This window comes from Sceloporus occidentalis, unplaced genomic scaffold (assembly GCF_023333645.1).
Source record: "Sceloporus occidentalis isolate IW3139 unplaced genomic scaffold, rSceOcc1.0.p SCAF_6, whole genome shotgun sequence".
Taxonomy (NCBI): domain Eukaryota; kingdom Metazoa; phylum Chordata; class Lepidosauria; order Squamata; family Phrynosomatidae; genus Sceloporus; species Sceloporus occidentalis.
In genome coordinates, this window is record NW_028316986.1 from 39430223 (window position 1) to 39458093 (window position 27871).

At 41.7% G+C, this 27871-nt stretch overlaps 1 protein-coding gene across 9 annotated transcripts in view; it reads left to right on the forward strand.

The window, feature by feature from the left end:
* Window positions 1–27871, forward strand: part of LOC149310634 (serine/threonine-protein kinase MARK1) — a 100019-nt gene that overhangs the window by 63806 nt on the left and 8342 nt on the right. For 5 of the 9 annotated variants that reach the window (XM_089529349.1, XM_089529355.1, XM_089529352.1 and 2 more), the window contains 9 exons: window positions 2536–2772; window positions 2860–2979; window positions 6545–6644; window positions 11643–11755; window positions 12774–12948; window positions 15634–15827; window positions 21262–21362; window positions 23886–24047; window positions 25053–25307. In XM_089529349.1, the coding sequence (XP_089385475.1) occupies window positions 2536–2772; window positions 2860–2979; window positions 6545–6644; window positions 11643–11755; window positions 12774–12948; window positions 15634–15827; window positions 21262–21362; window positions 23886–24047; window positions 25053–25307 (1457 nt within the window). The remainder of the gene's footprint in view (window positions 1–2535; window positions 2773–2859; window positions 2980–6544; window positions 6645–11642; window positions 11756–12773; window positions 12949–15633; window positions 15828–21261; window positions 21363–23885; window positions 24048–25052; window positions 25308–27871) is intronic. The other 4 variants (XM_089529356.1, XM_089529353.1, XM_089529350.1 and 1 more) reach the window with 3 other exon arrangements.

The following is a 27871-nucleotide window of genomic DNA, read 5'->3' on the forward strand; positions in this document are numbered from 1 at the left end:
GAGTCTGTGAACATCTAGAAAGTAATGCCATAATCAGAAAAAGTCAACATGGGTTTCAGAGAAACAAGTCATGCCAGACAAATCTGATCTCTTTCTTTGATAAAATTACCAGCTTGGTAGATGAAGGGAATGCTGTGGATATAGTATATCTTGATTTCAATAAGGCCTTTGACAAGGTTTCCCATGATATTATTGCAAACAAGCTTGTAAAATGTAGGCTAGACAAAGTAACTGTTAAATGGATCTGTAATTGGTTGACCGGCCGAACCCAAAGGGTGCTCAACAATGGCTCTTTTTCCTCCTGGAGGGAAGTGACCAGTGGGGTCCCACAGGGCTCTGTCCTGGGCCCAGTGTTATTCAACATCTTTATCAATGACCTGGATGACAGAATTGGGAGCACACTTATCAAATTTGCAGATGACACCAAATTAGGAGGAATAGTTAATACTCCAGAGGACAGGACCAACATTCAAAATGATCTGAATAGACTAGAAAGCTGGGCCAAAACTAACAAAATGAAATTCAACACGGAGAAATGTAAGGTACTGCACTTAGGGCGGAAAAATAAAATGCACAGATATAGGATGGGAGACACATTGCTGAATGAAAGTACATGTGAAAGAGATCTAGGAGTCCAATTAGACCATAAGTTGAACATGAGTCAACAGTGTGGTGCGGCAGCTAAAAAGGCCAATGCAATTCTAGGCTGCATCAATAAAAGTATAGTGTCTAGATCAAGAGAAGTAATAGTGCCACTGTATTCTGCTTTGGTCAGGCCCCACCTGGAATATTGTGTCCAGTTCTGGGCACCACAATTCAAAAAGGACATTGAGAAACTCGAGCGTGTCCAGAGGAGGGCGACTAAAATGGTGAAAGGTCTGGAAACCTTGCCCTATGAGGAACGACTCAGGGAGCTGGGGATGTTTAGCCTGGAGAAGAGAAGGTTAAGAGGTGATATGATAGCCCTGTTTAAATATTTGAAAAGATGTCACATTGAGGAGGGAGCAAGCTTGTTTTCTGCTGCTCCAGAGAACAGGACCCGGAACAATGGATGCAAGCTACAGGAAAAGAGATTCCACCTCAACATTAGGAAGAACTTCCTGACGGTAAGGGCTGTTCTACAGTGGAACAAACTCCCCCGGAGTGTAGTGGAGTCTCCTTCCTTGGAGGTCTTTAAGCAGAGGCTAGATGGCCATCTGTTGGGGATGCTTTGATTTGGATTTCCTGCATGGCAGGGGGTTGGACTGGATGGCCCTTGTGGTCTCTTCCAACTCTATGATTCTATGATTCTATACATCTATAATGTCTCTCCTTACTTGCCTCTTAACAGCCTCCAATCGTACTACTTTTCTCCATAGGAGAGTTGATCTTTCCCCACTCAAAGAAATAGTGGCCAATCTTGCCAATTTCTAGTCCTAGGAAACTTATTTATGTCCCAGTGCAGACATAATGCTGTCTCTTCTCCTGTAAGTAGGAGGGTATCTTGCAGAATGGTTTCAGTTCCTAAATAGAACACATCTATTCCTTTTCTTTCTATATCATAGAATCATAGAGTTGGAAGAGACCACAAGGGCCATCCAGTCCAACTCCCTGCCATGCAGGAAATCTCAATCAAAGCATCCACTACAGATGGCCATCAAGCCTCTGTTTAAAGACCTCCAGGGAAGGAGACTCCACTACACTCCGAGGGAGTGTGTTCCACTGTCGAACAGCCCTTACTGTCAGGAAGTTCCTCCTAATGTTGAGGTGGAATCTCTGACAGTGAGGGCTGTTCGACAGTGGAACACACTCCCTCGGAGTGTAGTGGAGTCTACTTCCCTGGAGACTTTTATCTAGACTTTTATATTTAAATCTAATGTTACAGAGTGGCATTTTCCAAAAAGAAAAATAAATCTTAGTGAAGCTTTTAAAGTCTAATACCTCTACACAGATCTCAGCAGGATCGAAAATTTTAATCATATTCTCAGTTTAAGATCCTGCAAAATTCAAATAATATATTAAAAAGGCAACTCTTTCTTCAGGTAAAACAGGGACGAGTAACATGCAGGCTGCATACAGCATCTTTTGCACTTTTTTGAGGAGCCTTGTACCACTTCTCCCCCCCTCCCCCCCCCCCCCAATTTACTGCCATAGCTGTGGCACATTTCTCCCTGCTCTTTCTCTTTGAAATTGTGTACATAGGAATTGTGCAACTTGTTTTCAAGCTAGTTGTATTTCCAGAAACACATTTTAGCTCAAAAGCAAAATTTGCTCTCATAGCAGGCCTTGTTGTAAAGGGAAATCAGATGGTTGCTTTTGCTACAGTAGCACAATCACATCAGTTACATTCAGGCAGTGCATGGCCCAAATTGTACAAATGGATGCATTTGAGATCTCAAGTTTAGATAACTGACAGCCTTCGTATGTTATGCATTCCACATTTTGTGTTCTACAGTAAGTGTCAACAGAGTATGTAGAATGAATAGTTCTTCTGACAAGATCTGGTACCCTTTTAAATAATATTTATCTTCAATGTTTTCCCTCACCCTCATGTAGGCAGAAAACCTTCTTCTTGATGGAGACATGAACATTAAAATTGCAGATTTTGGTTTTAGCAATGAATTTACTATTGGCAACAAGCTGGACACTTTTTGTGGAAGCCCTCCATATGCTGCTCCTGAATTGTTTCAAGGAAAGAAATATGATGGCCCAGAAGTGGATGTCTGGAGTCTTGGAGTTATTCTTTACACTCTAGTCAGTGGATCATTGCCATTTGATGGTCAAAATTTAAAGGTACAGTAGAAATTTGAAATATCAAAGTCTAGTCTTCAACTTTTCTGTCCATGTAATAGAATTTTTCTTTATTTGGTTTTTCTAAAGGAACTGAGAGAGCGGGTATTGCGAGGGAAATATCGGATACCATTCTATATGTCCACAGACTGTGAAAATCTACTAAAAAAACTACTTGTGTTGAATCCAATCAAGAGAGGGAGTTTAGAAGTAAGTTGTTCAGTCATGTTTGTTTAATATATTCTTTAGTAAACATTATAAAATATCTTAAAGATATAAGGAATAATCTACTCCTTTATTTCTTTCTATTGAGTGTGTAATTGGGATTCAAGTACATTGACACAGTATTGATGTAAAGCATGTACAGTTAGCCCTCCGTATTCACAGATTTGGCATCCACAGATTCAACCACCTATTTACTAAATTTACTACTAAATTTATTTATTTTATGCAGTTTATATCTTACCTTTCTCCCAAAATGGGATTCAAACCTTTAATAGGAGGTTATCATTCTAATGCTAAAAATATTTTGTGTTAGGTAGTTACATGAAGTGTAACATAAATTTATTTTATAAAAAAGTGAACTGTCTTCAGAAATCAAAGGTTGTAAGTAATAATTTTACTTTTTTCTAAAAAACAACCCCACCTCTTACATATAGGGCCAAAATAACCCAAAAGCACCAGAAGCTTAAAATACAGTCGGCCCTTCTTATACATGGATTTTTTATACATGGATTCAAGCATACACGGTTTGAAAATGTTCCAAAAAAGTATAAACTTACCTTGATTTTCCATTTTTTATAAAGGACACCATTTTGCTATGTCATTATATTTAATGGGACTTGAGCATACACGGATTTTGTTATACATGGGGGATCTTGGAACCAAACCCCAGCGTATAACAAGGGTCCACTGTACACTAAGGAAACGAAGCAGGGTTAGCTGTGATTAGTACTTGGATTGGAGACCGCAAATGAATACCAGGTGCTGTATGGCAAAACAACCTCAGATTAGTCAATCCCTAAGAAAACTCAATAAAATTCATAGGATCACCATACATCAACAAGCAACTTGAAGGCGCATGCGCACACACATACACAGAATTTTTAAACTAAGGCATTTACACATGAGTATCCCTTTGAGCATGATAGTTGGTGGCCTCAATTTAAATAAAATGTTTAACTTGTGTAGCAGTTACAGCAAGCTTGAAACACCCATAGAATCATAGAATCGTAGAGTTGGAAGAGACCACAAGGGCCATCCAGTCCAACCCCCTGCCATGCAGGAACCCTCCATCAAAGCATCCCCGACAGATGGCCATCCAGCCTCTGTTTAAAGACCTCCAAGGAAGGAGACTCCACTACACTCCAAGGGAGTGTGTTCCACTGTCGAACAGCCCTTAATGTCAGGAAGTTCCTCCTAATGTTAAGGTGGAATCTCTTTTCCTGCAGCTTGCATCCATTGTTCTGGGTCCTGTTATGTGGAGCAGCAGAAAACAAGCTCGCTCCCTCCTCAATATGACATCCCTTCAAATATTTAAATAGGGCTATCAAATCATCTCGTAACCTTCTCTTCTCCAGGCTAAACATCCCCAGCTCTCTAAGTCATTCCTCATAGGACATGGTTTCCTGACCGCGGGGTGTCCTTGGGGCTTGAAGCCCCAGGGACACTCCTTTTCAGGCTGTGGGGAAGTGGCCGCAGCCTGAAAAGCGGCAGATCGGGGCCTCAGCGGCTGCCGTTCTAGCAGCTGAGGCCCCGATACACCAGGGGAAGGGGCGGGTGCAGCCCGCCCCAAATGGGCGGTCTATAACCCGCCTAAGTCTGTTATGTTCAACACTGCTAGATTTGCTGTGAAAGCAGCTAAACTTAGATTATACTTTGAGGATAAAGGCCTGCATGGGAATCTGCAGTAAATAGATTATATTAATTTGAATAGAGTATGGAAAATTGTGATGTTTTTGTATGAAATATTTTTGTAATTTTAGTGTAAACATATTGCTCTGTATGTTATAGAGCTAATTGACTGTGGAAATTTTAAAGGGGGGTTTAATGTAATTTGATGGCTATAACCTGTATTTGGTTGTCATGAATAAATTGTTATTATTGTCTAAATTCCCTTGGGAGAGTTTTACCACAAGCTGCTGCTACAGAGAAAGCCAAAACCTTGCCTCTTGGCAAGGTGGGACATACAGCATAACTTCCTCCTCAAATTCCAGACTGAATGTGTGTCTGTATATGCTTATGTGTTGTTGGAGCTTGCTACCGCTCTAAATCTCGTACTTTGCCTTTTGAACACATTCCTGAAAAGAGTTAGGAGGTTTTTGCTTAGAACTCCAGGAAAGAGTGGATAGCTTGATTGCTCCCTTATTCTCTAGTACAGTAGCTCCAAGGACATCCCTAAAGGTCTGGACATCTCCAGGTTCAGACTGGGATAGGTTTAAATATGGGTTGGTGACAGATCTGTCTTGCAAATGTTGCATTAATCTTCTGGATACCCAGTCTCCATTTGAGGTGAGGGTTCAGCAAGGCTGAGAAATTGGGCAAAAAAGAACAGAGGTTTTCTACTCTCAACAGGTGTGGGTTCTTTCCCCTATAAGGGCTGTCAGTAGCCTGCCTGAACCTTCAGGAGACTGTTGGTCCAACTAGCTCAGAACAGTGTATGTTGATTGGCAATACAGGCAATCTTTCTCAGATCTAGCTAGAGTTGTCAAGAATTGAACTTGAACTTTTGCATGGAAAATTTTACTCTGAGGTGCAGCTTCTCCCCAAGTTATTTCTCTACATAGCATATGACCAATATTAACCACATTTACTCTGTGAACAAAGACTGAAGGATCTGATTTAATTGTTAAAATCCAAAACCTCCAACCATTGTTAGTTGATAATCCAGCTATGGCTGTTTTTAAAAAGCCAAGGCCTACAAGACCCTACAACAGTTGGTTGCAGGATAACTGAAGGACCATCTGTTCCCATGCAAACCTGTTTGGCTTTTGAGATCATCTTCATATGCCTTGCTCACAGTGCCTCTGCCCTTGAGGTTAGGTGGGAAATTACAAGGCACAGGACCTTCTCAGTCATGGAACTTTGTGTCTGAAACTTTTCCACTCTGAATTCACCTAGCATTCTCTTTCACAGGCTTTAAATAGAGGTTGAATATTCTATCATTTGCACAGTTGATAGGTATGACATTAAAGTAAAGGTTTCCCCTTGACATGAATGTCTAGTCGTAACTGACTGTAGTCGGCGGTGCTCATCTTGGTTATTAAGCCATAGAGCAGTGGTTCCCAACCTGTGGGTCGGGACCCCTTTGGGGTCAAACGACCCTTTCACAGGGGTCACCTAAGACCATCGGAAAAAACATATTTGCATATAGCAGTGAAAATAATTTTATGGCTGGGGGTCACCACAACATGAGGAACTATATTAAAGGGTTGCGGCATTAGGAAGGTTGAGAACCACTGCCATAGAGCCAGCATTGTCCGAGTAGTACTCCACTGGTCACGTGGCCAGCATGACTGCACAAAACAATGTTACTTTCTCACTGAGGTGGTACCTATTTATCATGCTTTTGATCTGTTAGATTAGCACAAGCCGTTACATTAAACATTATTCCATTAAACATTAGTTAATTAGTACATTAAACATTTAGTTGGGTGATGTTTTTCATGCTACTGTATAGATGTTTACATTTATTTCATGCAATTTCATCCATTTAAGGAGTTTGAACTAAAATCACCCACATAACTTAATGTTTTCAATTTGTTATATTTTCCAGCAAATAATGAAGGACCGATGGATGAATGTTGGTCATGAAGAAGAAGAATTAAAGCCATACACTGAGCCTGAACCAGATTTTAATGACACCAAAAGAATAGGTAAGGATTTTATATAGTTAGCCCATACATTCATAGATCTCCAGCTAGTCCAAATAATCTTGCTCACCTAATTCTTTTTTTGTTGTTTTTGTATTCCATAGACTCACAATTAATTTGAGGATTTTGCCAGGTTGTTTTGTTAACTATACAGAACCATCCATTCCTGTGTATTAGTTTGTTCTGCATTATAAATTTTGAACAATTCCCATGGAAATTCTTTCTGATTTGTCCTAGCTTTATCTTACTTGATCTTCTGTTTTCACTTCACTATCTTCTCAATATTCATTCCACACTCAGTGGTTGAATGTTTAGAGAATGTCCAACAAGTACAAATTCTCCCTCCTCCACCATTGCACTGAATCATAGAATCATAGAGTTGGAAGAGACCACAAGGGCCATCCAGTCCAACCCCCTGCCATGCAGGAAATCTCAATCAAAGCATCCCCGACAGATGGCCATCCAGCCTCTGCTTAAAGACCTCCAATGAAGGAGACTCCACCTCTCTCTGAGGTAGTGTGTTCCACTGTCGAACAGCCCTTACTGTCAGGAAGTTCTTCCTAATGTTGAGGTGGAATCTCTTTTCCTGCAGTTTTCATCCATTGCTCTGTGTCCTGTTCTCTGGAGCAGCAGAAAACAAGCTTGCTCCCTCCTCAATATGACATCCCTTCAAATATTTAAACAGGGCTCATTTTTCTGCCCTAAGTGAAGTACCCTACATTTCTTGGTGTTGAATATCATTTTGTTAGCTTTGGTCCAGCTTTCTAGTCTATTCAGGTCGTTTTGAATTTTGATCCTGTCCTCTGGAGTGTTAGCTATTCCTAATTTGGTGTCATCTGCAGATTTGATAAGTATGCCCCCAATTCTGTCATCCAAGTCATTGATAAAGATGTTGAATAGCACTGGGGCCAGGACAGAGCCTTATGGGACCCCACTGGTCACTTCTCTCCAGGATGAAAAGGAGCCATTGTTGAGCACCCTTTGGGTTCGGCCAGTCAACCAATTACTAATCCATGTAACAGTTACCTTGTCTAGCCCACATTTTACAAGCTTGTTTGCAAGACTGTCATGGGAAACCTTGTCAAAGGCCTTATTGAAATCAAGATATACTATATCCACAGCATTTCTTTCATCTACCAAGCTGGTACTGTAATTTTATCAAAGAAAGAGATCGGATTTGTCTGGTATGACTTGTTTCTCTGAAACCCCTGTTGACTTTTTGTGATTACGGAATTGCCATCTAGATGTTCACAGACTCTCCGTTTAATGATCTGCTCTAGAATCTTTCCTGGTATTGATGTCAGACTAACTGGACGATAATTGTTGTGATCCTCTTTTTTTCCCTTTTTGAAGATGGGGACAACGTTTGCCTCCTTCAGTCTGCTGGGACTTCTCATGTTCTCCAGGAGTTTTAAAGTTTATTGCCAATGGCTCCGATATTACATTTGCCAGTTCTTTTAATACCCTTGAATGTAGTTCATCTGGTCCTGGAGACTTACATTCATTTAGATTAACAAGATATCCCTGTACTATCTCTTTACTTATTCTGTACAAAATTCCCCTATTCTGTCCTCTGCTCCATTATCCTCAGGTTGAGCACCCTTTTCCTTTTCTGAGAACACTGAGGCAAAGAAGGTGTTGAGTAATTCTGTCTTTTCTCTGTCCCCTGTTAGCATTTTGCCATCTTCTCCACGTGGTGGCCCTGCTATTTCCTTCGCCTTTCTTTTGCTGTGGAAATATCCAAAAAAGCCCTTTTTATTGTTTTTAACCTCTCTAGCAAGCCTGAGTTCATTCTGCGCTTTAGCTTTTCTGACTTTACCCCTACACATGCCTGCTATTTCTTTGAATTCCTTTTTTGTGATTTCCCCCTTTTTCCATTTCTTATACCTGTTCCGTTTAAAACTTAGCTCGGTTGAAAGTTCATTAGTCAGCCATCCTGGTTTCTTGAGACACCTCCCATTTTTCTTTCTCACTGGAACTATTTGAAATTGTGCCTTCAGTATCTCCCTTTTGAGAAAGTCCCATCCGTCCTGAACTCCCTTCTCTTTTAGTATTTTTGACCATGGGATCACCCTCAATACTTCTCTAAGTTTACTGAAATCCGCTCTCCTAAAGTCTAGAATGCATGTCTGACTATGACCAGCTTCTCCTTTCCATTGTGTAACAAACTCCAGGAGAACATGGTCACTTCCACCTAATGAACCCACCACTTGCACCCCATTAACCAAGTCATCTTTGTTGGTTAGGATCAGATCTAAAATAGCTGACCCCCTTGTTGCCTCTTCCACCTTTTGGACAATGAAACTGTCTCCAAGGCAAGTGAGGAATTTGCTAGACCTTGAGGATTTGGCTGAGTTTGAATTCCAGCAAATATCAGGATAGTTGAAGTCACCCATCACTACTACATCTCTGCTTTCTGAGTTTGTAGTCATTTGTTCTAGAAAGGCATCATCCAATTCCTCCATCTGACTAGGGGGGTCTGTAGTAGAAAAATGAAGTTTATCTGATTATAGTTGGACCTACGTTTTCACAGGGATCTGTTCCGGACATCCCTCCCCCATGAAAACGGAGAGTCACCAAACTTTAAGCTCCATAGGCTTGAAACATCCCTGTTGTTTCCCTCCCCTTTAATTTTTATCCAGATGCTCTCCACCTGGCTGCCAGTATTGATGTCCTGGATCTCTTCACTGGTGTAAATATCTCTGACATATTCCTCCTCCTTTCCTGTTTGGCCTATTTCTCTTAAAAAGGTTATACCCCTCTATTTCTACATTCCACTTATGAGACTCATCCCACCAGGTTTCAGTGATGCCTGTTATATCATATTTGCTTTGTTGTACTAGGAATTCGAGTTCATCTTGCTTATTTCCCATGCTCTGTGCATTAGTGGGTCCCCTTTACTTGCTGCCTGTGCAAGTTTTTTTACTGCCCACTGTTGGGTCCTTGCCCTATTTGTCTTGTTTCCTTTATGTCAGTTTGACTATTTTCTCCAGCCCTTTTGCCTTCCTTAATATTGTCTCCCTCCCCCACGAAACTCAGTTTAAAGTCCTCCTCATCAAATTCTTGAGACTGTTGGCAAAAACATTTCTTCTAACTGGCGTGAGATGCAGCTGGTCCGTTGCAAGAAGTCCCTCCTCATGGAACCGCAGCCCATGATCGAAGAATCCAAATTGTTCTCGGCAGCACCATCTGCGGAGCCAGTTGTTTACATCTGCTATTTTCCTCTCCCTTCCTGGACCGTGACCTTCAACTGGCAGAAGAGACGAGATGACAACTTGTGCATCCATTTCTTTTAGCTTCCTACCAAGAGCCTGGTAATCCTTTCTGATGTTCTGAAGGCTGTGTCTTGCAGTATCATTCCCACATAGACCAAAAGGAAGGGTATTGGTCAGTAGGCTTGACCAGTCTTGTCAGCCTGTTTGTCACATCATGAATCTTTGCCCTAGGGAGACAACACACTTCTCAAGACATCTTGTCAGGCCTACAAATCACTACTTCTGTACCCCTCAGCAAGGAGTGCCCCACTATGACCACACGCCTCCTCCGAGGCTTAGCAGCGACTGTTCCCTCTGGTGGAACTCTTAGGCTCCCCTGCTCTGTTCCTGAAGTCTGTCCATGCTGCTCTTCCTCGTCCTCCTTGATAAAGGGAAAGAGCTTCGAATCGATTCTCTAGCTGCAAGCTCCCAGAACAATCCCTTCTTGGTCTACTTCTCTGTGTGACATTCTTCCATCTGTCTTCCTCCTGTGTATGTGATGTGACCACCTCCACTCCTGCAACTTCCTCTGTGTGGTACTCCTCCAAGATCGTTAGTTCCGTTGTGTCCAGGAAATCCTCTTACTCCCTAATATGCTGAAGTGTAGCTACTCTGGACTCCTGCTGTACTTTCTCCTTCAAGAGTGCTACCAACTTGCACTTGGTGCATGTGAAGTTCTCCACTTCTGTAGACAAAAATACAAACATCCCACAAGTGTTGCATGTGACTGCAGCATTTCCTTCAGTGTTTATACTGTGAAGTTTTGACTGAAACAGGACTATGGGCTTCCTCCTCAAAAAATGCTCTGGTAAACACCAACATTAAGGCCCCTGGTGACCTGGCCTTTTCACCAGTCTCTAGCAGTGAGCTCAATCTACTGGGAATATAACTTTATAGGAATGTCCCAGCTGCTAGCTTGTACTTAAAGACAAGATTCTGACTCAAGGTTTGCGTCTCACCTGCTGCCTCTGCTGTAGATTTCTTTGGATCAAAAAGATTCTGGAAGGAGTTAAATAGAGCTAGTCTGCTAGCTTCACCCCCTAGTGACTCACAGCTGTGACTCAGAGAAGCTCCACCCCCTCTGCAACTAGCACATTTTCCTAGAGTTTAAAAAAAATTCAAACAGTCACCACTCAAAATGGCTGCCCAGCTCCTTCTCCTCTCTGTGGCACAATGGATTACACTCTCTCCTAACCAGAATTGAAAAAGATTCTTCAAACAGAATATTTCAAGATGGAAATTGTAAACCATCATTTGTGAGCACAGAACAATGTAATGATAATGCTTTGTGCCTAAAGGAGAGAAATGGAATCTGGGGAGACATTAAATCCATGGCAAATTCTCAGTTAATAGTGAAGATCAAAATGTCATGTGGAAAGGAACTGATTGTGAATCTTTCCCCCTTGTTTTTCCCTTCTCTATGTTACGTAGATTCTGTGTGGGTTTATTCTGAAGGCTTGCTAGTATTATATAAATGCTAACTACTAGATAGTAGTGGAAAATGGAAAACATTACCAAATATACCAGTCAGACATAGTTTTATGGGACTCTTTCCCGTATGTACTCTTTTTCTGTATTCCTAGAAAAGCCAAATGGGTAACTAAATCTGACATAAGAAATGTTATATCATTTGCAAATGCAATGAATTAAGGAGGGGGGCAGAAGATGGCTTACGTTCATATTGTTTTAGCTTTACATACTTTTGATATCCTTTGTCTTAAATTTAGATGTATTGTTAATTTTATAGATATTATGGTCACTATGGCTTTTGCAAGAGAAGAAATTCATGACTCTTTAGTAAACCAAAAATATGATGAAGTAATGGCTACTTATCTGCTTCTAGGCAGAAAACCACCTGAGGTAATCTATCATTCCTTATTTTTATTTGTTATTTTTATGTCTCTTTATTTTTCCACTAGTTTTGAAATTGTTCTGAATACTATTATCATGGGTGGTAGGAGTAGTAGTAATAGTAGTATATGCTGCCTTTTTCCCAATTTGGGACTCATGGGAGTTTACAAGAGTTAAAACAGGTCTAGCTAAACTGCTGTGGTAACTGGCAAGGACTGAGAGGGCAGTGCTGATCTGAACTCTTTGTGTTGTGTCTTTGTCCTCTGCCCCCCCCCCCCCCCCCCAGCATGTATAAAAGGATGCTTCAGGAATGTGGCTTCCCAGACCCCCAGCCACACTGGGCCGTGGGATTCTGGTATTCGTAATACAAACAAATACATTTCCCAAGCTTTGTGTATTCCATATATATCAGGAACAGGGCTGACACAAAAGATATTACCCAACATAAGCACAAACAAATGATTTAATATTCTATGACATATTATTATATAGTTTGATGAAACATGGTTACATCTTCTTTCCTCTTCATTGTATTTTAAATCTTTGTGCTGTTCTTTTTCTTTAACTGGCAGTCCATCCCAGGGGGTACCATCAGAAATGGAAAAGCAGCTGGAGAGAACCTCTTTATACCTGGCATTTATCCACTTAAAATCTTCCCAAGCACTATTCTTGTATCCGTTCCACAGTGATGGGATACAGCTCACAGGAAGTTTTAGGGAACCCTCTCCATTCACTGCTCTTCTCTTCTGTTACCACTTCTCTTCAGACTGTTTTTCAGATTTTTTTAAAAGGACTAACTTGGGAAAGAAATATACAACTTCAAGCAGCATTTGAGACTGAAATTATGGATGATGTAGCAAATGTTACCTTGAAATTTCATACAACTTTTTGTGACATTAGCCATCCTAAATCAATAAGTTGTCTGAAAAACTGGGATTTGAATAACTTTAAAAACTGATTGTGAATGTTTTGACAAAAAAAGAAGGTGTTTATGTTCCTTTCTAAAAATTGTTATTTATCCATGTAGTTTGAGGGGAGCGAGTCTCTATCCAGCAGTAACTTGAGTCAAAGATCTCGACCCAGCAGTGACCTCAACAACAGTTCTATGCAATCTCCTGCTCATCTGAAAGTCCAGCGGAGTATATCAGCCAATCAGAAACAGCGTCGGTTCAGTGAACATGGTGGGGATGGCATTCAACCAAGTAAAGTAGCCAAATAGAATTTTAAGCTGTGTTACATGTTTCTGGGGCTTGGCAGTGCCTCCTCTCTGTGCATTAGTTCTGTGCCTCCTCGTATCACATCATGATGCTTTTATCATGTAAGCCTTCTGTGGTAAATATAGTATAGGTTAGTTGACAGATGTGTTAAGATTTCATTTGCATTTCTTTTGTCTGTACCTATTTTAACTATCAGCTTTATGATAACTGTGCTCTGTATTTACTGTCAATGTTTGAATCTTGAACTTGGAAATAGCATATCTGCAGTGTAATGGTTTTTACAGGAAAATTGATTTAAAAATAGGGATTTATTTGAGAAAAAAAATTAACACAGAGTTTAGTAATTTATGCTGGCCATTGGCTAAAGCATGGACAGTTGGACCCATTTTGTGCAACCACAGCTTTTGGCACATTAATATAAAGTAGTTCCCCAAATCTTTTGCACTTTGTAATATTGTATTTTTTGTAGCAAAAGAAGGCTGCTTGCATCCAAATTTCTAGGTTGAAAATGGTCTTATTTTGAATGAACAGTTGAAAGTTGAGGGATTGTGATGGTATATTTGATTAGTGCAATGAAGGGGGTTCTCTCAAAAACCTCATGAGAGAATATTGAAAGGTCACGCCTACATCTTTTGGAAGTAGGGGTGCTAGTTAATAATGCTGTCAATAATCTATTACACTTGAGCATTTTTTGTGGTTCATCATAGCAAAAACATCTGACTAGGGATACATTTGAGCTGCTGTCCTTAATTTTTCCATTATGGTTCTGAAACACACTTTTGGAATTGATGCATTTTTAAATTCAGAAAGAAAATATATGGTATTCATGTATCTGTTTATTTAAAAAGTAATCTGTAAGCAAAGATGCACTGCAAGTGAAAGAGAGAAGGAAAAGCCAGGAGTTCTTTAGAAAAATTAAAATTTTTACGTCTTTTAAAAGAATTGATCAAGTTCTTTCCCTTTAAGAACTTTGCACAATTCTTTTAGAAATTATTTTGTTCACAAGTACAGTGGTCCCATCCCTTACGCAGGGGATCCGTCCCCCCTCCCCCTACATAAGGGAAATTCCACGTATGCTCGAGCCCCATTTAAACTAATGAGGCACGTGCCTGTGGCAGCACATGCCATGGGTGCGCACGCCATTACTATTTCTGCGGAGTGGTTTTCAGCATATGCTGAAAGCCACGTATAATGCACCCGCAAATAATAATAATAATAATAATAATAATAATAATAAATTTTATTTATATTTCCCTCCTCTCCCTGCGGATCGAGGCGGGATTACAGCAAAAAATTCAACAATACAAAATGCAAATACAATGTTATCTAAAAATACAAACAATGAAATGGTCAGTAATACTGTTGCCAGTCATTAAAATATCCAAATTGTCTGTTCCCATGCTCTTAAATCAGAAGTGGGGGTGTTCTTTAGGATCAATCATAGCAGATCAGATGGATACACCCACCGGAAGAGATCCGCGTTAAGTGCCTTCTTAAAGGCTTCCAATGTAGTAATAAGATGGATCTCTTCCGGCAAGTTGTTCCATTGTTCAGGGGCTGTGAAAGCTTTATTGGAAGTTGTAACTAATCTGGTTCTCATGTATTCCAATAGTTTCTTCCCTGATATTTTAAGAGTACAGGGCGGATTGTAGGGAGAGGTGTTCCCTTAAGTAACTTGGACCCAAGCCATGTAGGGCTTTAAAAGTAATGACCAACACTTTGTATTGCACCCGGAAGCTGATTGGCAACCAATGTAAAGATTTTAATATTGGAGTGATAAGGTCTGATCTAGATGTTCCCGTGACCAATCTGGCTGCAGCATTTTGGATCAGTTGAAGCTTCCGAACTTGGTACAAAGGTAGCCCCATGTAGAGCACATTACAGAAATCTAAGCAAGAAGTTACCAGTGCATGTACTACTGCTTCAAGGTCCCTCAGGGCCAGGTTAGGGGCACAGTTGGTGTATCAAGCAAAGTTGGTACCAAGCACTCCTGGCCACCACCTCCACATGAGATGACAACTGCAGAGACGAGTCCAGGAGCAGTCCCAAACTGCCAACCTTGTCCTTTAGGGGAATTGTGACCTCGTCCAGGACTGGTTGATAAATCTCCATCCTGGACCAGGGGTACCTATTGCAAGCACCTCCGTTTTCTCTGGATTCAACTTGAGCGTGATGCGGGCGCACTGATATCAAAGCAGATAAATATGTGATACATAATGTATTCTACAGAACTGCTGTTGATTGCAATGAGTTTAGTTTGCATCTCTGGCATGTTCACTGGGAAACAGTTAATTGCAACTGAGAACTGCTTATAGGTGTGGATGCACAAATGGGGTGACAGCCAGTTATATCCTTCTGGCCTTATGCACAGAAGCCAGTTGAATATTGATGAGGTATATCTCTGTGTTGCATTTATTCTAACAACATACTAAATTTAGTAGGGAACAAATATTCAGCTAGTGCTATGTAAAATTATGCAATCCTGGTGCTCATGACTCATTGATTGCAGGTAATGTCTGTGCATGCTATCTTATTTTTTCAGAGTAACACTGGGATCTTATTTGTATTAGTTCCTTGGATTTTATTTTTAGTACAAGTGCAGATAATTGTCAGACTCACTGAAGGTTATTCAGAGAGCATCCTCTCATTGATGTTACCTCTGCTTGACAGTTGGCCCATCAATTCCTCCTGCTGTCTCATACTCAAAAAGAGCTCAAGCAAATAGTGTGGAGAGTGAACACAAAGAGGACTGGGACAAAGATGTGCCACGTAAACTGAGTAGCACTGCAGTTGGGTCCAAAGGTGAGATGGCAGCAAGTCCATTGGTGGGCCCTGAAAGGAAAAAATCAACTACTGTTACAAGTGTAAGTGAGATTTTTGATCACTGCTGAGGTCAACTCTGCTTTGTAGCATGACAGCATGTAATGCACTGGCTAGTTTGATTTGGATAAATTGTGTAAATTGTCAAATGGTGACATGGAAATAAACAGATGTGCAGTAGTTACAGACATATAAGAAATAGGATGTGCCATGTAAAAATGAGAGCCAGTGTGGTATAGTGGTTTGAGAGTTGGATTAAGATTCAAAGAGAACAGTTTGAATATCCACTCAGCCATGGAAACCCACAGGGTGACCTTGGACAATTCATACTCTCAGCCTCCGAGGAAGGCTATGGCAAATCTCCTCTAAATATATCATACCAAGTAAACCCTGTGCAAAGATTACATAGAACATCAAAAGACAGTGCACCTGTAATAACCTGACAGAATTGAAAATGAAGCAACCTGTGCATGGCTGTCCCAGGTGTGGAGCATATTTTGTAAGACAGAGATTCCTGTAGCATTGATTATCATTTGCTTACAGCATGAGGGTATGTCTCATATTGTTTTATGTTTTTTGAAGGCAAATTGAAGTCTTTAGTTTGGCACATGACCAGTCCATTGTGTTCCAATGGAGCAAATGAAATTAATGAAGAATTGGAGGAAAGTATCTAGTGACTTGAAAGCACATACATACATATAGTTCCTAGCTTCCCAAAAAAAATGTGGTAATGGGTTTTCACTTACATTGTATTTTTTTTAAAAAAAGGCATCTTGTTTTACCTTTTAAGGTGACACATTTTATCATGACATCTCTGTCTGTATTCTGCAGCCCACAGTATTATCCCTAATGCATGACTTGGGCCACATAATGACCACTGTCCCCAAACCCACTGTGAAGGAGCAATTCTGGCGCTCTCTGCACTCTGTTACTCATTCACTTTCACAATAGACCTATCCTCTCTTGTACACTGTCAGATCTGTTTCCTAGACTGAACATTTCTACAAGTCTCTAGAATGGGAACACAGCTCCTGACCCTTAAAATCTGGCAGGCTTTGCCAACTATGTCCTGAGTTTGGTGCGGTCAGTAGTGATAATTTAATGCTGTACCCTCAGGAGATGTATACCAAAAGAGCAGCTTATATGTGAATATCTGACTATTCAAATCATTGTTCTCCCCTTTTGAGGGAAGACATCCAAGGCAATTAGAAAATAATTGCAGTAGCTGTTTTCCAGAGGGTATAGGAATTTGCATTTCCTTTCAGCACTCTGTTCATTGTAGCTGCCACTTTGGATGTGAAAGTTTTCAATAATGGAAGCTTGTTCTTTTCACACAATACTGAACCCTTTGATTCTTTAAGCAGATACAAGAGCTCTCTTCTTCTGTCTGTACTTACATAGAGTTGACTCAGTATCAGTAGAGAGTCTTCCTCTAGTACATGGGTTTTCAAGGTGCGGAAGGCATGATAGAACAAAAGTCCAGTTGATACGCTTAGCTGAGCATATAGGCGAGTGAGCAAAGAATGCTTGCATATTCTCCTCATAATGTGTAGTGCAGCTGCATGCATAGGTAATGTGCAGTTTCCTGTCCCTTTACCTTTGAGGGAAAAGACTGAAAGTTGTCTGAGTATAGCCAAACTGCACACTACATGGTGGAAATGCTTCAGCTTACACACTTCCGTACTATGCTTTCAGAGTTTTGCACAATCTCTGAGCCACATATGGGTGGGGGGAGGCTGAAATGGTCATTTATTATTTATTTGATTTCTGTCCTGCCCTTCTCCCCGAAAGGGATCCAAGGCAGCTCACAAATAAAAATATGGCATATGAAATATCTCCCAACTGCTGAAAAGGTTAGACCCCAGAAAGGACAATTGCAGTACCAGAAACATCTAGAGGTGCAATTGCCCTTTTTAAAGCGAATCCTTCTTGCACTGTGTGTGTGTCCGCCCGCCCGCCCTCAAATCACCTGTCAATTTATTGGCAAGCCCATGAGTTTCATATGTTTTTCTTAGGCAAGGAATACTATGAAGTTGTTTTGTCAGTTCCTTCCTCTGAAATATAGCCTACAGAACCTGGTATTCATTGGCTTTGGGTGGAGGAGGCTGAAATTGTCATTTATTTATTTGATATCTATCCTGCTTTCTCTCTGAAAGGGACCCAAGGTGGCTCACAAATAACAATTCTAAAAACATACAACAATAAAACAATTAAAGTATCATCTAAAAACAGTATAAAATTACAGGCATTAAAACCATATTAAAACCATGCTACCCACCCTATATAACAAACAACCAAGCCACCTCATGAATATACATCAGAAGCCTGTCTGAATGAAGCCATTTTTCTTTGCCGATGAAAGGCATTTGTAGTAAGGTGTGCATATCTGGATATGTATGGAAAATTGGGAGTGGGTGGACCCCAGATCATCCACAGCTGTCCATCCTTGCTTGAGATGAACTGCCTTGCACAATGCCTGGACCAGGCCTTTATTTTCTAGGATAAAGATAGTTCAGAGTTCTCTGAGGGTAATTTGCCTGGAACTTGAAGTGCATATCATGCAGTTTGCTTGCTTGTTTATTTTATATCCCACCTTCCTTCCAAAAATGAGATTTAAGGCAGTTTACAATAATCCAAAGAAGATGTCACTAAAAGTTTAATTTACAAAAGTTAAAAAGGAACTAAACATCAATATTATTAAAAACATGCTTAAAAACAGCTAAAAATATTGAAAACATACATAAACCATAATTTCAGTAAAAGACAAAAAAGATAAAAGCAGCACACCACTTATACACATGCTATAGCTCAGGGGTAGGCAACCTGCGGCCCGCGGGCCGGATGCGGCCCAGCGAGGCCTTGGGACTGGCCCCAGCCTGGTCCTGCCGCCGATTGCCGCTGGGGCCTTTGGCCTCTCATGCGCAGGGGCAATTGTCTATAGAAGCCTCAGAAACATGCATTTATGTTAACATTGTTTTAAAAAATTAGCAATTTTTTTTGCATGTCCTCCACTTTTTTTTAAAAAAGTGTCCACCATTTGAAAATTTTGTCCTACATTTGTCCCGGTTTATTTATTTATTTAATTTTTAAAAATTATTTAATTTTTTTTTTTTTTTTTTTGGCTTCGGCCCCCCAGTTGTCTGAGGGACAGCAACCCGGCCCCCGGCTCAAAAAGGTTGCCTACCCCTGCTGTAGCTCCACAATTAAAATTAGAATTCAAAGTTCAAATGCCTACCTAAATAAAAATGTCTTTACCTACTGGTGGAAAAAGATCAGGGAGGGGTTCAACTGGACATCCTGTGGAAGGGAGTTCTACAGTGCAGTAGCAGCCACAGAGAAGACTCTCTCCTGAGCCTTCATCAGCCATGCTTGCAAGGATAGTGGGACTGTCAGAAAGTCCTCCTCTGTAGATCTTAACACACTCGATATATAAGGAGATATGGTCTTTGAGATAGTCTGGACCCACACTGTTTAGGGTGTTAAAGGTCAAAACCAGCACTTTAAATCTGCCTGGAAACAGATCAGTAGCCAATGCAGCGATTTCAACAGAGGTGTCATTTGATCTCTGTAACCAGCCCCAGTAAACAGATTTCAATTCGTTCACCCTCATCCAGTCCATTCTTGACTGCAGAGACTGGTTCAGTACAGAGGCAGCTTTCTTCAAATTGGATGGAAAAGAGATATAAAATTGTGTGTCATCTGCATACTGGTGACACTGAACCCCATAACTCCAGATGACCTCTGCCAGCAGTTTCACCACCGCTGAGACCAACTCAGCCAGCTCAGAAGGGAGACTGGTGAGCAGCAGGGTGGGTGGTAAATCAACATAATCCCTATTCCAACCATCCACCTTTAAGTACACATATTCAAACCCAGCAGAATGTGGGATGAGTTACCTGGCGAGGGAGATGCAACTCCACCTCCCCACCTGCTGTCCATGGAAAGCCAGGGTTGACAAAGCTGGTACCCATCATCCAGCCAGGTCTCTATGATATAAGCCAGGTCAGTATGCTCATTCAAGATCAAGTCCTGCATCAAGGATGTTTTTCCATTTACCGACCTGGCATTAAGCAGCAGTATTTTCAGCCCAAAGGACCTGTTACCAAGGCTATCCAGACTTTTTGAGCTGGAGGTCAGTTTAGGGGCAACCAACATTCTGTGGTTCTTCCCTTTCCTACATTGATAGATCTGTCTCCCCACTCTTTATCTTTCTCTGCCTATTAATGTTGAAATGGCTACTACCTTGGCTACATCTATTCTCTGAATACTCCATACCTAGTTGCCAGCAAGACAGTTTAAGAACAAAACTAATTTTAAAAGTACAAAACCCTCCTCCCCAATCCCCAACACAATATCTGGCCCTTGCCCTTGTTCCACTCCCGTAGGGGTGACCCCCACTAGTAGTGATCCCGCTACCCAGGCAGCCCCTTATATTCTCTCTCAGGTGGGGAGCAGAGGATTGCAATCCTCCTGGCTCAGTACCTGAGGAGCCTGAAACCTGCTTCTGCAGTTATGTAGTTGGTCTGATCTTCTCAGCAGGTAGACAGACAGGCAACAGTTCTTGGGGAAGTGAGACCCTGCAAGTGGATGATAGGACATTACACATCTTTCTTCTCTGGAGGAGTGATGGTGGTGATGGTGTGCCCTCTCCCTGGTAATTAACTACCATCTGGCTTTTATTTAAAAATTCAACCTCCCACCCACCCACAGAGGGTAAAAAAGAAGAAGAAAATTGTTTGGCACTCATGGAATTTTTTTTAATTATTAAGCACTGTGGGATAATGGTAAGTTTAAAAATAAAAGCATGATGGAGAACTTTAACCTTCCCTGTGCCCACATGAAAAAGCTCCTAAATGGCATAATATGTATTAACACACTGCGTAGTTTAAATCTGATATCAGTATAGAATCCTCTAGGCATTTTTCCAGCTCCCTTGGAGTAAAAAAATTGCTTTGAGTATTTGGCACAAGAATTCTTTAAAATAATTTCTGCTAATGCTTTTTTTATTCTCCCTGTGAGAGCTGTTGAGAGTAGAGAATTAAGTTCCACACCAATACTATTTTCTTCTTAAATGCTCTTTTATCAGATTCCCAAACAGTTTGAATTCATGCATCTTGGGAAGAGCAATTTCTAGAGGTCATGTGTTCTGTTTTTTCTTTTTTAAAAAATGTGAGTGCCCTTGCCTCTGTGTCTCTGCAAACTGGGTCCCTCCTCTGCATTTGAAGCAGTTCTACCAGCTCTTTCTAGGAGCAACTTCCCTGCAAAAGTTCTGGTTTGAGATGGCATGTGTGTGCCTTTAGCACCTTTGTTAGAATACATAATAAAGCAATGATTTTAACAAGTGAACTTAAATTAGAAACTGCTGGGCTAAGGGGAGGATGTTTGCATTTGTTAATGTGCTATATCTTTAGGCTTTCTTAGTCTGTCATGTATTTTTAGTTGGATTTACACATAATTGCATGTCTTTATCCTCTCTAGAATAATATGTTTTCTGGGACAAGCATGACAAGAAGAAACACCTACGTCTGTGAACGGTCTACAGATCGGTATTCTGCCATTCAGAATGGGAAAGACAACAGGTGCTGAGCATGACCCATCCACAATCTAAGAATTCATATTGAATTGTCACTGGGCTGTAAAAAAAATGTACATTTTATGCAATTTCAAGAAGACTGGAAAACAAAACCTGTCACTCTAACATATCCTGCAGCTGCAGATGGAAATGAAAGCCCATGGGCTAAAGAGGGCCATGTCTAGCCTCTAATAATCACCTCCTGCTGCTGCCTTCATTTATAAGGCTCGGCCTTCATTTTTCTGATGTGCAACACTCTAGTATTTTTGTGGAAGCTGCCATATTCTAGTCCCTACCCTGCAAACAATATAGTGTTGGGTGAAATGCAATAAAATTATATGTTTTTTCTTTCTTTTTCATCTGTGTCAATGGTCCGTGCATCCCTTTCTCCTACCTCAACCATAGGTATTTCTCAGAGTGGGAGAATTAGGTTTGTTGGCTTGCTTTTGCAGAGGGAAAAGCAACTATTTTAGGATTATGTAGGGTATGGTAGAAGCAGCAGAGAGAAACATAATTTCCTCTGCCAAAATATTTAAATTATGAAATCCTAGCTAGGAGAAAGATAAATACCGTATTTTCCAGCGTATAAGGCGACTCTTTAAGTCTGCCTTATGCACCGGATTTTGACCCCAGAGACAGGCGAATGGCATAGCCACCTCCCTGTCTCTGGGGTCCTTGCTGGGTCCTCTCCCAGCCAGCCGGCACTCGTGCCGGCTGGAGGGGGCCTCTCTGGAAGCCTGAGAGAGGATCTGCGGCAGCTGGGCTCTCACTGCCATTTTTCTCCCAAGGTGGTGGGGAAGCGGCTCCAGAGCCAGCTGGGCCAAGGAAAAGAGCCGGTCCCTTACTCCTCGGCGCTGCTGCCGCTGGGGATCCTCCGATCCTCCAGTGGCTTCAGAAGCCCTCTGTGGAAGCCGCTGGAGGAGCGGAGGATCTTGGGCGGCGGCGGCAGCGCTGAGGAGTAAGGGGCCGGCTCTTTTCCTTGGCCTGGCCGGCTCTGGAGCTGCTTCCCCGCCACCTTTTGGGAGAAAAATGGCGGCGAGAGCCCAGCCGCTGTGGATCCTCTCTCAGCCCTCTAGAGAGGCCACCTCCAGCTGGCACGAAACCCCCTCATAGGAGGCCAGGGACGCTGCCGGTGGGAGACTTGGGGGATCGTCTTATACCCCCCCCCCCCGGTCGCCTTATACGCCGGAAAATACAGTAGTTGCTGTGCTGTCAGAGCATTAATTACTTTTCCATCAGAATCCGTAATTTGGCTTGCTCTTCTTGCTATATTTTATAATTACTAAAAGCATTCAAAATACCAACAGTTAGATTTTTAATACAATATTGTGGTAAAGCTAATTCAACTAGACTGTCTGTACCAGTGAGTGCGAAACATCTACTGTGGTTGATCAAGGAAATGATTACAGTTTTTTTCATAATTATTTTCTGTGAATAATTAGTGATTTGGTGGGAGATCATTTCCCTTTTTTAGAGCATCTTCTTTCCTCTGTAGGGCCTGCCCCTGATAAATAGTGCCCTGGGTGAGAGGCGCCACTAATATGTATATAAACACAGCTCTGCTGACAGTTCAGTTTGCCTTTATAATACTCATGGTATTTGTCATTCTAAGACAGCCAGCATGGTGTAGTGGTTTGAGTGTTAGATTGCTACTGGAGACCAGGGTTCAATTCCCAGCTCAGCCATGAAATGCACTGGGTGACCTTGGGCAAGTCATACCCTCTTGGTATCAGGAAAAGGCTATGGCAACCCTCCTCAGAAGAAATCATGCCAAGAAAACCCTGTGATAGGGTCGCCATAAGTCAGGAATTACTTGAAGGCACACAACAAAACAGCAAATCACAGTTTTTCAGCCTTCAAGGAGGGCAGTGACAACCCCCTTCTAAAGAAATTTGCCAAGAAAACCATATGATAGGTTTGCCTTAGGGTAGTGAAAAACGATTTGGAAGCAAACAGCAACAGTAAACTTGTCATGCTTAATCTGAAGTAAATGGAACCAAAGTTAAAGACATTTACTGTTTCTCTTTTTCTGCCTGTTTCACTGCAGTCACAGTCCAATCAGCAAACATCAAATCACCAACTCCATTCAGCACCCCTTCCACTTGTTGCCCAGAGTGATTGTACTCCCCCACTACATTCTTGCTTATCCACATTGCTTGGTAATTGGTTAGAGGTTGAAAGACAGGTGCTCAGGACAGGCATTAGGGCTTCTTAGTTCTCTTGCTGCCACTTTTTATATCATCTGTTTTTTGCTATCATTCTTCCCAAATAAATAAAGAAAAGCCATCACCAGAGGGGGAAGTTCCTTCCATATGTTTTGAGGTCAGATAATCTTACATCCTAAAACTATATTCCTACAGCCTAAATAGAGCCAATGCAAAGCAGTTGTGCTGCATTTTTCAGGGGAGGTGAAATGGTGATCATGTCTTAACTTAAATATGCTTTTCATAAACATTTGAAATTTGTACTAGATACTAGAATATCTTATCCCAAAATACTCCTCTTGACACTTTTCTTCTCATGAACAAAGCCTAACAGAAATGTCTGCAACCAGTACTTCTTCTGCCAGCTCTGCTGTATCCTCTGCAATATCAACACGGCCTCGACACCAAAAGTCCATGTCTGCCTCTGGTCACCCTATAAAAGCTACGCTGCCAACTATCAAAGACGGCACTGAAGCTTATCGACCAAGGTATTTTTTTAAGTGTGCTGCATATGTATAGTGCTTTGCCTTTTCAGACAACAAACAAAAACACATAGGCATTTGATTACATGTGACATAGCATGCATTGCTGCTGGGCTCTTGAGGAATTCCAGACTTTAACATTAAGTAGCTGAGTTAGTGTGAAAATGTTGATATACTCATGGTAATTTTACCTGTTCAATGAACAAAGCTTTCAGGTGGTTTGTAGGGTAAATTGTCTTGGATTAACAATTTATACTGGCCTTAGAAACAGGAGTAACTTTCTGCAGTCAGTCTGAAAAGGGATCTTGGAAAGTTGGTAAGTGAAGGGCAAGCCAGAGATAGGGTGAAGGAAGGAAGAGTGCAGATTCACGAAAGGAACGTTAGCCCAAGGGGGGGTGGGTGAGAAAAAGGAGTTTCGTTTTACTGTATTTGTTTTGTTCAGTTTTATCGCATGATATCTGCTTGTATCCTCACAAGAAACCTTTAATTTGGAGAAGGTAAGATTGAGAGACCAAAGTTGTCCAGTGGGAACCTGCCATAATCTGAAATTCTGAACACAAAATTTTGCTTTGGCACACTTGCATGTACACATGCACCATAGCAGACATTTTTCTGACAAATGATCAACCAGTACTGACTCCCTTTTCCTTCTCTTTTTCTTGTCCTTTGTTTCCCTCCTTTTTGAGATATTCCTGGAAAGAAAAATTCCCATGTAACCCCTCAAATAGTGATAGGATTTTAAATGACAGGAACATAAATTTATTCTCAGAACTCTCCTCTTTCCACAAGAGAATGTGCAAGATTCCATTGCTCTTGATCTCTTTTTAGACTTGGGCAGTATACTGTATATTCCACATTCTCCCAAAAGCATAAGGCAAGTTCCATAAACAATCTTAAGACGCAACCTTTAATCCAGAACACATGTTGTGAGAAGCACTGCTCTGTAGCAAAGGCTTCTTTTGACTTGGCCGTTACTGTTTCCCTCTTTCAAACTTCCTCCTGTCTTTTCAGCAGTGCAACTCAAAGAGCACCTGCTGCTTCCCCGTCTGCTCATAGTATTAGCACTACCATTCCAGACCGAACCCGCTTTCCTCGGGGGAGTTCAAGCCGAAGCACTTTCCATGGTGAGCAGCTACGGGAGCGGCGCAATGCCACTTACAATGGACCACCTGCATCGCCATCACATGAAACAGGCACATTTGCTCAAACTAGAAGGGGGACATCAACTGGCATTATAAGCAAAATAACTTCCAAATTTGTCCGCAGGTTAGTACACTTCATTGTTTCCATTTCTGTGTAGCCTAAAAGGTGAAAGATGAGGCTACATTGTTAAAACTAAGCAGGTCTCACCTTGATTAATGCCTGGTTGGGCAATTGCTTGGAGGACTCATGCATGCCAGGTGTAATCAAATAAATAAGATAGTAATGATGGTTATTTGTGATATTAATCCAGTTTTCAGAGAAATGTAAACTTTGTGAATTAATTGCAACTGTTGGGATGAAAATCATGGAGATAGAGGTATAGTTCAGTTAACAAAATGCATGTGTTCCTGGGCATTGCTTTAGTAGAAAATTTACATGCAAAGAATAGGGATAGGTTTCTACACCACACAAAAATAGCAGTTTAGCATGTTTCAGCAAACATTTTATTCACCACTAACAGAATGTGCAAGTGAAATAAATCGGCAAGACCAGGTGAACCAGTTATAAGTAAATGAAAAGGTTTTGGACCTTTTAGAGCCCTCATGGTATGCGTGCTAGAAAGGGCATGCAAAGCCCTCTCTGAGGGCACATTGCAGAGGCCAGGAGGAGTGAGGGAGAAGGAGAGTGGAGCATGCACATGAGGGAGAAACCCTTTCCAGGGTGGAAGGGGTAGAGGAAAGGAGTGGGGGATCGACACACACCCCTACAACCCTTTCCAGGAGGGAGAGCTGCTTGGTTCACCAGGCAGTTATCCATCCTGGAAAGGGTTGGAGGATTGGCCCCGCATGCCCTTTCCAGAAGGGAGAGCTGCCTGGTTCATCGGGAAGTTATCCATCCTGAAAAGGGTTGGAGGATCAACACACACACCCCACGACCCTTTCCAGGATGGATAGCTGCCTGATGAACCATACAACACTTCCTCCTGGCAAGGTCCGTGTGGGGGTGTTTTTAGCTCAAGGTGACCAGACTTGATTCTCCTCCTTTTCAAGACCTACCTCCATTTCAACCTCCTGTCCAGGAGTGATTCCAAAAGGTCCTCTGTTATGAGCAGGACTGAGAAGGATGGATTTAATATTTATATGAGTGTCTTTTTTGTTTTGTTTTTGTTTTGAGCTTTTATTTGGTTAGGTCCTCCATTTTTTTCCTTGCATGTTTTTCCCCCCGGATAGGGTTGCCATAATTGTCCACTTTTACCAGGGACAAAATGTGGAACAAATTCAAGACCAAACTGTAGGACAACTGCAGGACAAAACTCAGCCCAAAATGTAGGACATTGAAGAAAAATGGTGGACCTTAAATGTCCTACATTTTGAGCTGAGTTTTGTCCTGCAGTTGCCCTACAGTTTGGTCTTGAATTTGTCCTACATTTTGTCCCTGGTAAAAGTGGACAATTATGGCAGCCCTACCCCCGGAAGTCCTCCACCCCAGCAGTGGTTGACACCCGGTGCAGTAATGCTACTGCGTTTGGCCACTCGGCCTTTTAAAAGTTTTGCCATCACTGTTCTAGAGACCATTTGAAGACTACTTCCAAAATTCATCCAAGGATTTATTTTTCTTTCACCAGCCTCCGTTTTCTTATGATTTCCATTTTAATCTATGGGACTTTTTTTAATACTGGAGGTTGGTGGGGAGGCAGACATACCTGCTCTCCCCTTTCTGTTTCACTGTATATACACACTCAGTATGGGGTTCAACAGACAGCCCCAAAGGAGCAGCTTTCAGTTGTCCCTTTCCTAGCCAGATCAGGGCTACGGCAACCTCACGCTGCAGCCCTGATCCAGCCTTTCGTGGGCACCTTTTTGCACCCTTCAAAAGGTGCCATAGCCATGGAGCACAGCTATATGGTGCTCCTTCAGTACTGCATCATCTGGACGCAGCAGCGGAGGCACGCCATGACACTGTGCGCCGTCTGGAGTGGCACATGGTGTCAGGCACCCTGGGGGGCAGAGTCGGGCATGCATCGTGAGGACGCCACACCCCGACTCTGCCCCCAGGCCATACTTTCAGGCGGTCTGTAAAGGGCATAAGGGATTCTGGAGGCAGCACCTATTTACATTGCCTTTGTCGTATGCCCTTCAAATATGGCTACAACAGTATTAGTTAAAACAGATTTCCCACTCTTGCCCAGCTCAAGTTTTATTGCATTTTTACTTCGGACACACTGCCAAAACCCAACATGAGAAATCTGTGTCACTCCTTCCTCCCAATGCTGCTAAGAAACTTTCAGCTAGTCAGAGGATGAAGAGGATAGTGGGGGTGGGTAGGTGTAAAAATAGGCATTGCTGTCAGACGTTTGATCTAGGGCCACTGTGTATGAAAATATTGATTTCAAATACTAAATCAGGGATAGGACTGTGTGGCCCTTGAAATGTTGTCAAACTGCAGCTCCCATCTTCCCTCTTTGTTTGTTCTGCTGGCTAACGTATCAAGCGCCACATATTTGCCCATCGTTGCACTAGAGATAGATTCTAGCATAGTTAATTTCCTTCATGTGTAAGCATGTGTATGCTGCTGGAATCTTAATAATTATGCATAAATATGTACACAAAGGGATCTTGTAGCATCTTTGAGTCTAACTGAAAGAGAGAAGTTGGTAGTTTGAACTTTTGTAGTCTTGAACCTACTTT